The sequence below is a fragment of the Gobius niger genome (assembly GCF_951799975.1).
Source record: "Gobius niger genome assembly, chromosome: 1".
Taxonomy (NCBI): domain Eukaryota; kingdom Metazoa; phylum Chordata; class Actinopteri; order Gobiiformes; family Gobiidae; genus Gobius; species Gobius niger.
This window is the reverse complement of record NC_136852.1, coordinates 12,904,582-12,918,110: the sequence shown is the minus strand read 5'-3', so window position 1 is coordinate 12,918,110 and position 13,529 is coordinate 12,904,582. Positions and strand designations below refer to the sequence as shown.

The following is a 13,529-nucleotide window of genomic DNA, read 5'->3' as shown; positions in this document are numbered from 1 at the left end:
CCTCCACATTTTGGTACACCGTGTACAGATAAAACAGTTACGCACAAACAGTTGGTAATCGGCATTCATTGCGAGCGCTGCCCCCACAGCAGAGTGTTATCTGACAGACCTGGATCAGGCGGACAGCGTTGAACTCCTCCAGGGCGATGAATGACATGACCGGAGAGCCCTGACCTTCTGCTGGAGGGGAGACCTTCTGGTGGAGCAGAGCAGAGCCCTGGGGGGAAAACAATACTGTGTCAGGCAGCTCTTTACATCTAAACACAGGGACAGGGTTATCCGCTGTTGTTGTAAATCTTAAACCTAATTGTTCACTTCAGTCACAGTTTAATGCAATTCATAACAACACAAGGATATCTTTTTAACTTAAAATTCAAAGCCGTTTGTTTAAAATTCAAACGATTCCTCCGTCCCATTTCCTTTTATGTGACATTGTTGGAAAATAGAGGCTGGAACCGCGAGAGCAGTGGAGACAAATTGAGACAAATGAGACAACAAGAAAACAACTTGTAGAATAATTCTCCACTGCAGCTATGCTAATAAATATGAACAAACAATACCGTCTGCCATTACTGGGGCCATCTAATATGCAGGATTTTTGATAATATGCAATGTTGATAAAAAAATAAAGTATAATCTTTGCAACATTTTAACCATATGTAATAAAATACTAAATGGCAGAGGCAGCGAGAGTGAAACATGTGTCACAGCACAAATACCAACAGTCGAGACAACAGAAATACAGTGTGCTTCCTAAATTATTAACGGTGGAGGTGATTTGAAAAGGTGCTGGTCTCCAAGCAACTGCAGAGAGCGTGACTGTATGACCACGCAAACCAGTGACTACCTGGCACAACGCTCAATTAAACAGATCATTTATATTTAGCTTCAAACTGCTTCAATGCAAATGAGCTGGAAAAAAGGAAAAAAAGAAAAAACACCACTGGAAGCGCAAAGAAGAGAGATGTGCAAAAGTAAAAGACAAACTGACCTGGTTGAGCTTCTTCCACAAGTTGAGGATCGGAGAAAGCCCGTTGGACCACAGCTCCCTGTCGAACTTCGACCCTGTGGCTACGGAGCGGCTGAGCACACGCAGCTGGGAAATAACCTAAGATCAAAGACGCACAGAAAGATCTGAATATTAAACTCTTAAAGGGGTATTTCAAGATGGTTGACATAGGGCCTAATTTCCTAGTTATCCAGAGTGTTGTTGATTTCTGGAGATCTATTTCTTTTTTAATTCATGCAGTCCTTATATTTGAAGAGTTTAGTGGTGCTAGGCTAGTGCTAAGCTAGTGCATTTCAATGGTAACTAGTAGCCTGCATTAAAAACAGTCTAACCCAAGCACAGTGCACCTGAGGCAAATCACTTATAACACCAGACGACCGATATAAACGTCTGTGTTGACTGAGTAACTTTTGGACTATTACCATTTTGCATTTAAAATAACTTATCTTTGAGCAGCATCAGCTTCCTGATTGTAAACTATGCAGCGGCGGAGTGATCTGCTAGGTTACCGGATCTACAGTAGTTTGTTTACCTGGGGCCGCCATAACTACACATGGAATTCACAAAGGAGCTTTCTACAAATCAGATATGGCAACGTTTGGAGGACTATCCAATGATTTTGAAGAGGTTTTTAATGCAGGCTACTAGTTACCATAGACATGCGCTAGCCTAGCACTAGCCTAGCACTACTAAACTCTTCAAATATAAGGACTGTATGAATAAAAAAATTTATATATCTCCAGAAATCAACAGCACTAGGATGACTAGGAGGCCCTATGTCAATCCTGAAATGTCCCTTTAACTCTAAACTTAACATTGGGGGTGTGATAAAGCGGTAAGCAGTCATGTAAATACTGAATTGACTTATTGCATTTGTATATTGGAATGAAACTTTAGACAAGGTCATCACGGGTCGATAAAAATAGTAATTTGAAAGCAATAACTGTTAAGAGAATTGTAATAGATACAATCTGAATATGCAAAGTCTCTCATCACTTTACTTTACGACTGACTGAATAAAATCTATTTCTCTTTTCGAGCTTCCACTTTTCAGATAAGAGCTTGCAGCTTTTACATTAACACAATTTATTACGCAGCTTGTCTTTGCAAAACCCTAATGACAAATCCCCAGCCCGTACGGCGTGAGTAAATATAATTGCCCCCTTGTGAAGCGCTTGGGGTGACTTGTGTCTGTGAAAATCCCCTTCCCTTCTTTCGGCTACACACCTTCAAGTCCCCAAATATTACAAAGGAGAAAAGCCCAAATGCTCCTTACACACCTAATCAGGCACGCTTAGCTTCAGGCGCATAGTGCTGGATGGGGCTTTTATCTGCGCCGCCTGTGTACTGGTCAGGTTCTGCGCCTTTTTCTCAGTATGTGTGTGTGTGTTGGGAGGAAGGCAGAGTGTCTGATAAATGACTTTCATTTGGTCCAAGAGAACTCTTTACTAACACCTGCTTTATCTTCTCTGCTCAGGAGGAAAAGGGAAAGCGGAGGAATGTGTGTGTGAAGTAGGGAGAGGAGAGGGAGAGAGATGGGAGGAGGGGGGGGTGCACACGGGAGGGGAGGATAAAAACCTGATCGCTAATCTCAAACTTCACCTGACAGCGGTGAAATGAGGGCAGCTCAGGATGAAGAGCTGAAATAGATTGGGGCTCAAAGTTACACGCGGGAATTTAAATATATTAGGGATCTTGAAAGATGTCGACCAACAGTCACGGCATGTGCTACGAAGGAAAATATCATAACGTTCCCAAACAAGAAGTAAATCATTTCGATTTGCTATTCGTAAATACTTGGGATTTCCAAAATAAAACAAAACATATCAAGCTGTACTTTTTTGAATTAGCAAGTAAAAAAACTTGTCAACGACGCCCCGAGTGGATTGAGATTGTCTTCTTGTCAAACTTCTGATTTTCTTCGGCATTTGGGACCACAGAACGGCAAAGCAAAACGGCTCAGAAAGTACAAGTTACAAGTCTATTGTATCATTCCCCTGAAGAAAGATCAGTGAGTCTCTTTAGTGGATCAATACTTATGAACAAGAAACCCCCATTGCTTAACACCCCCCATGTGCTTCCATTACGGCTATAAAACACACAATGCCGCAGAGCAAACTTTATCCAGAGCGTGATCTTCCAGGTCAGCGACATAGATTTTATTGATTATTCTAAAGGGACAGCAATCTCATCTACCAAAGCCAGTGTCCGTCTGCTGAGCTCGGTTATGCCTGTGTGTAACTGACAGGGGTCTTGAGGGAGAGACAGGGGAATACATTAAGGGGGACAATGACACACAGTGAGAAAGAAAGCTTCAAAGTGACAGTGACAAATGATCCTCAGACTGGAGAGGGAGGGAAGGATGGAGAGAGGGAGGCAGACAGAGGGAGAGAGGAATAGGTAGGCAGCGTTGTGCACACACAAGTGGCCTTCAGGGACTTCACGTGGGAGGATTTTGTAATGGGCAGACCACATAGAGACGATACAAATGCATTAAGCCACAGCGTTAGGAGTAGCTTGTAAGGGTCAGCGAGATGGTTGAGGACAGAACGCACTCACAGATTCGTTAAAAACTTCTGAAGAGTGTGGAATAACTGAATACTGATCCCAGAATTTGGATACAAGGAGACGATGCGCCATTGAAATTACCTTTTAACAATTAATATTTTGTATCGCTGGCAGACAAAAAGTGTATTCATAAAAAAAAAAAACGGACTGGACTCTCCCGACTCTTGGTGACACTAAATCCGCAACTTTAATTGGACTGAAAAGTTTTTTTTTTTTGTCACTTTCAAACAACAAAAGCCTGAAGTTACAAATAAACTATAAAACATATCTTTCATGTTTTGCTCCTTGAAGTGCGCAAAGCCCCAAAAGCCCAAAGCTCCACTCAACTAGACGTCTTTGAGTTGCTTTGAGTTTCATCAGTCTTCACGGACTAAAACGGATAAATGGGAGGTTTTGTTGTCTATGTTACACAATGCCTGACACACATGTGTAAGTGAAATGTACACAAGAAGAAAAATATCAAATGGAGTTAGATAGAGATAGAAGGAGTTAGAAAGAGTTAACGCCCTGTCAAGAGTGTTTTGTGGTTCCAGTATTGTGCGTGTCTATCTGTTTGCACGCCTGGCTGAGGTGGAAATAAGAAGCAGCCTGTGTTTTTCTGTATGTGCAACAGTGCAGGAGAGTGTGCGTGTGCACCTGTGAGCTGACGATCCGCTGGGAGGACCTCTCGATGTTGGCTGGCAGACCAAAAAATGCCGGCCTGTCGTCCTCTGGGAGATTCTCGATCACACCGCGGTAGTCCTGGGAGCACACGCGCAGGTCAGGCACAACAATGCAGCTTCAGTCACATGTACTGAAGTCGACCTCCGGGGTTTTACAGGTCATTACCGGGTCTTATGAAGGCATCTAGGGCAAAACTCAACATCGAAATTGAAAAAAAAAAATAGCTCCCAAATTGACTTATTGGCCTTACTGACGATAATTGACCTTAAAGGTGCATTATGCAACTTTTTATGCGGAAAAAAAAAAGATTTGTGCGTAATTGACCTTGTAGTGACCCAGCGGCTGTATGAATGATCAGCATGGCACCTTTACTTTCGATCACAGTGGTCTCTACAATGCTCCAGGATCAATTGTTTTTTAGGTTTTCTGGTGAGATTGTCAGTCAGCAGAGAAAACCTTCCAAACAATTGGTCCTGGAGCGTCCTAGAGACCACTGTGATGGAAAGTAAAAGCGCTATGCTGACCACTCAAACAGCTGCTGGGTCACTACAAGATCAAAAATATATACACTTTTTTCCCCTACAAAAAAGTGGCATAATGCACCTTTAAATTGACCTTAATAAAAAAATTTAGGCTATGTTTATTTATCATGAACAACCTATGTATATTTCCAGATGTTAATGCAGTACTAAGTAACTCATGCCCCGAGAGGCTTTAAGCGCCACTGCAGGTGTTGTAGGATGTTGCGGTTTTTTTTACTGATTAATTGTCCGTGAGAGTAAATACTACGCTGACAGAAAAGACAAAGGGAGAGAGGGATATTGTTCATCCAATTACACAATAGAGATAATATTTTCACTCAAACTTGGCTGTAAATACTGTTTTAGTGGCGCTAGCCCACTGCTAGCTTTGCCCGTTAGCCTGTTAGCTTCTTCTTCGTGATTCCATTACTGTTTATTGGTGGATCCGACCCGAAGGCAGCGAAGTTGCAATTGTGGTTTTCTGGCCAGAGACATCGGGGGGAGATGAAAGACCCCCCAATCATCCCATTAACACTAGTATTACCCCCAGAGGGACTACGGAAAGGATTTTTTAAAGATAAACAGGTTATTTAGTACTGCTTTAAGTAAGTGTTGAAATCAAAAAATGTTGGTTCATTCATAATTACAAAAACATTTCACATTTCTAGTGCAGTGGCTGCATTTTGGAGCCCCTGAGTTGTCTCTGTGACATCAACATGTAGCTTAAGGCACCGATTCAGTTGTGATTGCAGTAGTTTTCCTTGATGACCTTGATGATAACCCTTCAAAAAAAACTGGTGATAAAAATGTACACTAGATACTAATCCATTTAACCCCGTTCTGGGCAAAATCATTGACAGATTTAGACAAAATATCAGGGTGTGACAAAAGAGAAATCATCATCAAATTTAGCCATTAAAATATGAGAAGCAAAGTGTGCACATAACAAGAAAAAAGCTTATGGGCTTACAGCGTGTGAAATCTATGTGTTCAATGAACTTCAAAGATATAAACCTATATGAGTACAGGTGAATGCAAATAATGAGCATTGCACAGCAGTAGCAGTTTTGTTCAATTGGATTTTTCAAGGATTTTTTACATATTCAACTTCCGTAAAGAGGGCGAGCAGACAAAGGTTTATACTTCCATCCAAATCTATGTGTAACATAGTAACATGCAATGCTTTCCTTTAGGTGCCTTAAGCTTGTTTTGTTTCTTTAACCTACCAAGATCGAGCAGGAGTTTGGGAGGGTGATCTGAGGTGGGAACCCCCGCGCCCCGCCCCTGCTCCTCCTCTGTCCAGCTGAGGAGGAGAGCAGGCGGGCTGAGAAGAACTGCTCCAGGTAGGACCGGAGGATGCGCAGGTCAGACGGGTTGTCAATGCGGCCGCCGTAAATGGCACTTTCGAACAAGCCATGGATGAACTCCCATTCAAAAGTCTTACTGCCTAAAGAAAACGCACATAACAACACCTTAATACAGAAATGCAAAGGTACAGGAGAGCACCGAGCTCAGAGGTAACAATGTGAAAACAGAGAGGACTGAGGGAACTTTGTGAACTAACCTTCAAAAAGTCTGTCAATGATTTCAAAACCTGCGCGGAGGTCCGACAAAGAGAACTCATAGAATTTGGTCCAGCCCTGAAAAAGATGAGAATATTTGTATTTTTGTGTCCAAAGCAAAAATATCGATGAACAAAATCAGCTTGTCAGTGCTTTTAGGTTAATCATCACATCATTTGAGCATTAACAATTGAGAGAAGACTGTGAAGATGACCTCACAAGAATAACCTGTATTTCAGACATGATTGAAGCTGGTAAGCACGTTTTATACATAAGAACCCACTGAGTTGTAGTAATCCTTTGCGATTTGCAACCATTCGAGTAGTGATTTCAATCCGACTGCGATTAACCGTGTAGCAATTAAACTAGATCTGTATGTGAAAGTGGACATTACTACCATGTTTGCCAAATAACACTTGCGTAAATAATCTATTCATTCATGCTGTTTGATCAAGAGCATGTGCATCTCAAGTGGCCAAGAGCAAAAAAAAGAAAAAGATTGACAGAGATGTTTGGGTAATGCAGTGGGTGAAAGAAATTGTAGTTAATAATAATGGAACACGGCTAGCTTGTAATTTATAATGGCTAAAGGGGCAGACAAAGACAAGCTCGCTCCAAGACTGCATATCCTTAAGTACAATCGATGTGTATTTTTCCCCAAATGAGACAGCAAAAGGGAGGATGTTTACAAAATCCACCAGGGAAAGAGTCTAAAAACAGTGAAAAGTGGATACGAGGGAGATGGCAAGTAATTACGAGAACATGTCCTTTGCCGTAGTTCTCTTAAGTCTCTGCTGGGTAAGCAACACAAAATGAGATTGTTCCCTATAAACTCCAAGCCATCAGAGCAGCACGCAAGGAGACAAATTAGTCCCAGTGCGGCATGATCGACTATGCTATCACTATACACTTGACAAGCAAAAACACAACATGACCAAAAAAACTGCAGGCTCTGACTGAGGTGTCACTCTGCCTTTTTAAAAAGTTTACAGTTTCAGAAGTGAAGCCTGGTCACATTCATTTCATTCTTCATGAAATAGTTTGTGTTTGTGTATTTCAACAACACAACATAATCTCTTGGCAACTGTCAAAACATACTGAATAATAAAAATATGGTTTCCCAAATTATTATTTATTTACTAACCTGTTCATCAAAACGAGCTGTACTTGCATTTGGGAACCACTTTTATATCGAGTAGACAGGAGTGTATACACTACCGTTCAAAAGTTTGGGGTCACAAAAAAAAAGTCCTTATTTTTGAAAGAAAAGCACTGCTTTGTTTCAAATAAGGTTAACATTAAATTAATCAGAAATACAGTGTAGACATTGTTAATGTGAATTCTTTTTCTAGCTGGAAACGGGTGATTTTTAATGGAATACCAACATAGGTATGCAGAGGTGCATTTCTAGCAACCATCGTTTGTGTTAGTGTGAAAGAGTAATTTATGATTAGAAAAACCTTGTGCAATTATGCTTTGGAAAACTTTGGAACGATAGTGTATATACAGTATGAAGCTTCAGCGCAAATTTAACCTGGGAGACGTACCTGTAGCCTTCATTCATCGCCTCAACGGCAACCTTCACTAAACATCCAATCACGGCCCCAGCTCAAGCTGCACCTTCACGTCAGCCGATCATCGCAGCTGCTTATTACTGCTTCAGCCATTCATCGGCCAGGGTCCCCTTCTTAAGCCTGCCGGTCACTTGACCATTTCCCAGCCATGCTGCGACCCTCCACTGCCCCTCCTCTGCCTGGCCTCTCCTCAGGCCTGCTCATCGGGTCGACCGGCCGCCCCAGGTCTCGTCCTACCACCACCAGTGCCCGGGCTCCGGACAAAACCTCTCTAACGTAGTCTGTCTTTGTGAGTCTCTTCAGATTGAAATATTTTTGTTTCTATTTGAAGCTGACTATTTACAGGAGCATCAGAAAGGTTCTTTTAAAAGAAGAAAAAACTATAATAAACATTTTGAAAGTATAATATGTCTGTTATTTATGTTAATCCGACCGCAAACCAAGTTCACTATCTTCATATGTAAACTGCCAACTGGTCATGGCCACAGACATCGTGTTCACAGTAGCCACCACGGGTCAAGTTGGCTCTTCCATTGACACAAGTGTGCACTCAGAAGAGCGAGGTTAGATCAAACACGACCACCCAGGTTGCAAAAAAAAGGTTTAACCCACTGATACCAAAGTATTATGTAGGAAAAAGTACCCATTAACTGCAGAATTTCAGGTCCCGTTATATATATATCCTCAGAGGAGGATACTGATGTGTGTGTTTACCTGGGGTATGTAGTTGCGCCGCTCCTGACAGACCGCATGAAACCAGGCCAGGCAGAACAGACTTTGAGCTCTGGACAGAACTCCCCCTGCACAAAAAGATCCATTATAAACTATGATGATAATACAGAGAACTTTCCAAATGTATAAAATGTTTAACCTTTACTGATCTGCTCAGGAGTCCAGGATTCATATGTTCTTAAGAGATTCTTCTTTAACCCAGGTGGAGCCTAGAGGTAAGGGGAGAAAACGAAAATGGAAACCTTTGAGTCTGTAATGTAAGCCAAGCACCTCTGCACGGGAAGTGAGATAGTGTAAAGGCACTGTTAGGCATGTCTTTTGTAAAAGCAGAAAGCACAGCAGTCCTAGTCTTTTTGTTGTTTGTAAGAGCACCTTTATTCATATTTATGCTCTTTTGAGCCAGCAGTGGAACATATTTAAATACTGAAAACAACAAGCGCCAGACTGACAGAGCTTACTTCAAAGGTTATGTCGTCCATTTTTTATTTTCTATTTTAGATGGATAAAAAGTTGAAAGCATGCGCTGTGAGAACTGTGAAGCATTTGATCCCTGTGTTTTGGCTGGAAAATCTTCTTTCCCACACAATGTGAGGGCACAAAAATGCAAAAATGTAAATGTTCTGTGTCATGTGGTATTTCACGTTACTATATATAAAGTGCCCTCCTGTGTCAGTGCTATGAATGTAAATAATGTTCCCACTTTGACTCATTTTCTTTTTAGTCTGGGTTCATTAACTGGGCATGTGAATTGTACATTACAGGGATAATAAATAATCTTTTCTTATCTTTATTTCATTCAATAAGCACCGCTCTATAAATGTCACCTTGACAAATTAAAATCACTGTGCATTTACTACAGTGTAGTAAATCTTCCAATAAACTTGCCTGGCTAAAACTTGACTGTCTTGCATCTCTTAACACTCGTAGTCTAAAGCTACTGAGGGTATTTTTAGTGTTTTATACATTTTACATCTAAAGCTAACTGACTAGAGTGGCTTATTGTCGCATGGTTGAGTGATGAAGCAGTTAACCATGAACCCATAGTGAGTCTTAAAACATGCATCAATGGCTTTGGATTCATCAGTGTGTCTTTGTGCAAAGTGACGTCTACATTCTGCTGTAATTGTGTGGTTAGATGTTTGCGTGTGTGAATACCTCGTAGGTGATCTTGAGGCTGGACTGAAGAAGTATCGGGGGAAATTTGGGATGAACTTCAGCTGTCAACCAAAGACGGAAGCCTGGTTTCGGTTGCAGAGCATTTAGTTCCTGTGTGAACATGACAAATAACAAGCTCATTTACATCCAATTAAAGACAAAGTCAAAGCCAGACCTTGATGTACTTGATTTGACAAGCTTATCAAGCCTAAAGCAGTACTAAGTAACTCATGCCCCTAGAGGCCATAAGCGCCACTGCAGGTGTCGTAGCATGTTACGTTTTTTTACTCATTAAAAGTCCATGAGAGTAAATACTACACTGACAGAAAAGACAAAGGGAGAGAGGGATATTGTACATCTAATTACACAATGGAGGTCATTTTCACTCAACCTTGACTGTAAATACTGTTTAAGTGGCGCTAGCCCACAGTTAGCTTTAGCCTGTTAGACTGTTCTTCGTGATTCCATTAGTGTGTATTGGAAAGTTGCAATTGTGGTTTTCTGGCAAGAGACACCAGGGGGAGATGAAAGACCCCCCCAATCATCCCATTAAGACTTGTATTACGCCCAGAAGGACTACGAAAAGGATTTATTAAGGTAAACAAGTTACTTAGTACTGCTTTAACAATGGCAAATAAATATGACTGTTGAGAAGGCTTCCTGAATTGAGGTGGAAATCCAGGACATATCTGAAAACCGTAAGACAGATTCTTACTGTCAATTAAGTACAACAAATCACTTCACGCTTCATTTTAAATGTCACTACTGATATGGCTTAGTAGCATCTTGAGCAACAAGCATTTTAATCTAATATAATCCTTATTTCACTTTTTTTTGAGGGCGGCATAGTTAAAAATAGCGTACTGACACCACAGGGTCTTTTAACATCTGATTGTGTACACACACTGCTGTAATCAATGTATTTCTGCATCATTTGGAGTCTATTCTCATGGGAGATCACTCTACACTAAATAATATGGCTCTAGCTGCTTAGGAGAAATCTTGTGTCTCAATGTGGGCTTTCATGTTGACGAGGAGGGGGAGAATCGTAATCATTTGGATCAGGGTGCATGGAATAACACATAATTAATTGTGGAAGTAAAAAAAAAAAAAAAAAAATGCCATTAAGGGAGAAGCCAGAATCAGATGAAAATGTCGAACATACAATAGTTGATGAAAAATGGGGTTGGTTGTAAAACAAATGTGCTGTGCCTGGGTTCCACCTGCCTGCTAAAGCTATGCTAATCTTTACACATTCCACATTGGCTGTCTTCATTCTTTAAGCTGCCTGCCTCCTTTTGTTCCCATGGCTGTGCTGCTTTTTCCATTTCAAGCATGACTGCCGAGACCTCATCTTCATTGGATGGAGAGTAAGGGCCGAGACATGGAGACAGGAGGCGAGTGTAGGCTTCAATTACGAAGAAAAACACAATGTAAAACAACTGTCCTTCTGAAGATAGCCGTTCTAGTGTGTAGGTACTTGACAAATGGAGGTGAGGGGCAACAGCAATTGATATGACCTGCATATGACATGACTTTACTCTAAAACAGAAGGTAATTTTCAGATTCAACACAATACACACAAATGTAAACGGATGTGATTTTCAAACTCATGTGTTCAGCCTACTGTGTACCTCCCAAGAATGAGAATATCTTAATAATTTTGCAGATAAAAAACAACTGTCCCAAACAGTAAACTCAAATAAAGACAATCTTACAACAAATCAGCCGCTTGGAAAAAGATGAAGTTACAACATGCAAACATGGGTCAACTCCAGGATGTGTGTAGACCATGCAATATCCTCACTTGGAAACATACTTTTATTTCACCTGCTTATATTTCACTAATCCTGCAAATGTATTCTCCGTCTAATGCATAGATATGAGATAGAAAAGAAAACCGGTGTTACATTCAGCTCCATTCATAGTAATGACCTCGAGTGGTCTCTGAAATTAACATGGTTGCTCAATGTTGTCCTATGAAGCCTGTTCCTTAAAAGGGCAAAAAGACGGGAAGACGAGCCTCCAAAGAGCTCCAGAACCTGTCAATCATAGATTTAGGCTTCCACTTTTTAGTGCTGGTGTACAAAAACCAGCGTGGTTAAAAAGATACTCCTAGCCCAGCATTGTCACATGTGTCATTGCAATTTTTACACACAAAAAAATATCTTTGGAGCCTGGCTTTTCAGTAGTGCGAGGGAGGTGTAAAGTCACCATTGGAATCCTGTTTACCAATTGTCTTTTGGAGTCGCCCCTGGCCACCAGGGGGTGGTGTTACAGCAATGCCAGCCCCCCGCCATGAAAACCAAACGAAGGGCTTTCCTTGCCCATTGGTCTAATATCAGCACATTGTGACTCATAAAGCTTCTCGCCGTCCACATGCTTTCACCTGATTTGAAATGATCATGTCTGTACTCAAAGTGCCTCCACTGTGCTAAACTTCAGTGTTTGCCTTGAGCTACCTTTAGTTCTAGCTTATTTCTGAACAGCTTCCTTCAACACGGTACAAATGATGCCACCGATGCGCCCTCTGCTGGGTTCTGGCAGTCCAAAGCATACAAAACTGAATATAAGATCTTTAAAAACAATAATAAGAAGGAAAAAAAACTGGGTAACAAATACAAAACCATGATTAATAAAATACCTGATTCATACGCCACAAACTCACTCATGTCACATCCTCTAATAAAATCTCACAAGGCAGTGCTCCCACAGGCGTGACCACACACACAAAAAACACAGCACAATGACTAACAGGAGCTGACATTAGGAATACACCAGTGTACAAAGGACAATGGTAATTTTAGAAATGGAAATGCTGCTTCTCTATGTGCGCCACGGAGCAGATTGTGACGAGAAATTACACACTGGGTCTAAAGTACAGAACATCCCCAAGGCCCTGACATCCTCTGACCTTTTTTCTATCAACACCTACGCCACAGCAAGATGAAACTGCTTTTTAAAAGGTGCGTTCAATTAGCGATATTAAGAATTTATATTGCACTTCTTTGTTTATCAATGTTCTCAAATGAATTAACAGATGCTTCATTATCCTTGCCGCAGGGAAATCTGTCATCTGCATTTGACCCATTCCTAACCCTGCTGCGGGGCAAGAAGCAGTCACTCTCTTGATAAGGAACTCTGTGGCAATTAAACCACTGTGGCCAACTCAAGAATAAATATCCATACACATGCCCTGGCTTCGTTATTTGTGTAGAAAAGTGAAAACGATCTACTGTGAACCACGCATTTCTCTTTTTTACATTATTTTGGGACACTTGCCTTACAAATAGCAATAGGTTCCATTGAAAAGTTGCAAGCTTTCAGAGTTTGTCTTTTCAGGTCAAGAGCGTGGCAGAATTGGCTACTTTTCCCAGATATATAGCCCTAATGCTCTTCACAGAATGATCCAAACACACAGGGCAGTGCAGACAGGCGGGCACTTACTTTTTCCAGGAGTGGGAGCCATGTAGTGACAAGGTGGAGGTTTTTCAGGCAAAGCCACTCTCCATTCCGCGAGCATTCTCGGAGTGTAGCTAAGGCCACATCAGCCTGGCCCTGACCCATGGAGATCTAGACAGACAGCGGAGTGGGGTGAGAAACAGAGGCAGCGGGGTGGAAAATTTGATTCACCATAGTAATTTCACTAAAGTTGAGGGCAGAAAATTTGATTCAGTATTGTAATTCTCCAATATTCAGTGCGACGGGCTGAAAACGCTTGCAAAGACAGTTTTTATAATGTAAT

General features: G+C 41.3%; 1 protein-coding gene across 1 annotated transcript in view; it reads right to left on the bottom strand.

The window, feature by feature from the left end:
- The window catches only part of dync2h1 (dynein cytoplasmic 2 heavy chain 1), a 66,648-nt gene that overhangs the window by 12,139 nt on the left and 40,980 nt on the right, over window positions 1–13,529 (bottom strand). The window contains exons 82-90 of the mRNA XM_079575302.1: window positions 13,232–13,357; window positions 9,785–9,895; window positions 8,769–8,838; window positions 8,612–8,697; window positions 6,326–6,401; window positions 5,988–6,208; window positions 4,214–4,318; window positions 992–1,108; window positions 110–217 (exon numbers count right to left, since the gene is read on the bottom strand). Of these exons, the coding sequence (XP_079431428.1) occupies window positions 110–217; window positions 992–1,108; window positions 4,214–4,318; window positions 5,988–6,208; window positions 6,326–6,401; window positions 8,612–8,697; window positions 8,769–8,838; window positions 9,785–9,895; window positions 13,232–13,357 (1,020 nt within the window). The remainder of the gene's footprint in view (window positions 1–109; window positions 218–991; window positions 1,109–4,213; window positions 4,319–5,987; window positions 6,209–6,325; window positions 6,402–8,611; window positions 8,698–8,768; window positions 8,839–9,784; window positions 9,896–13,231; window positions 13,358–13,529) is intronic.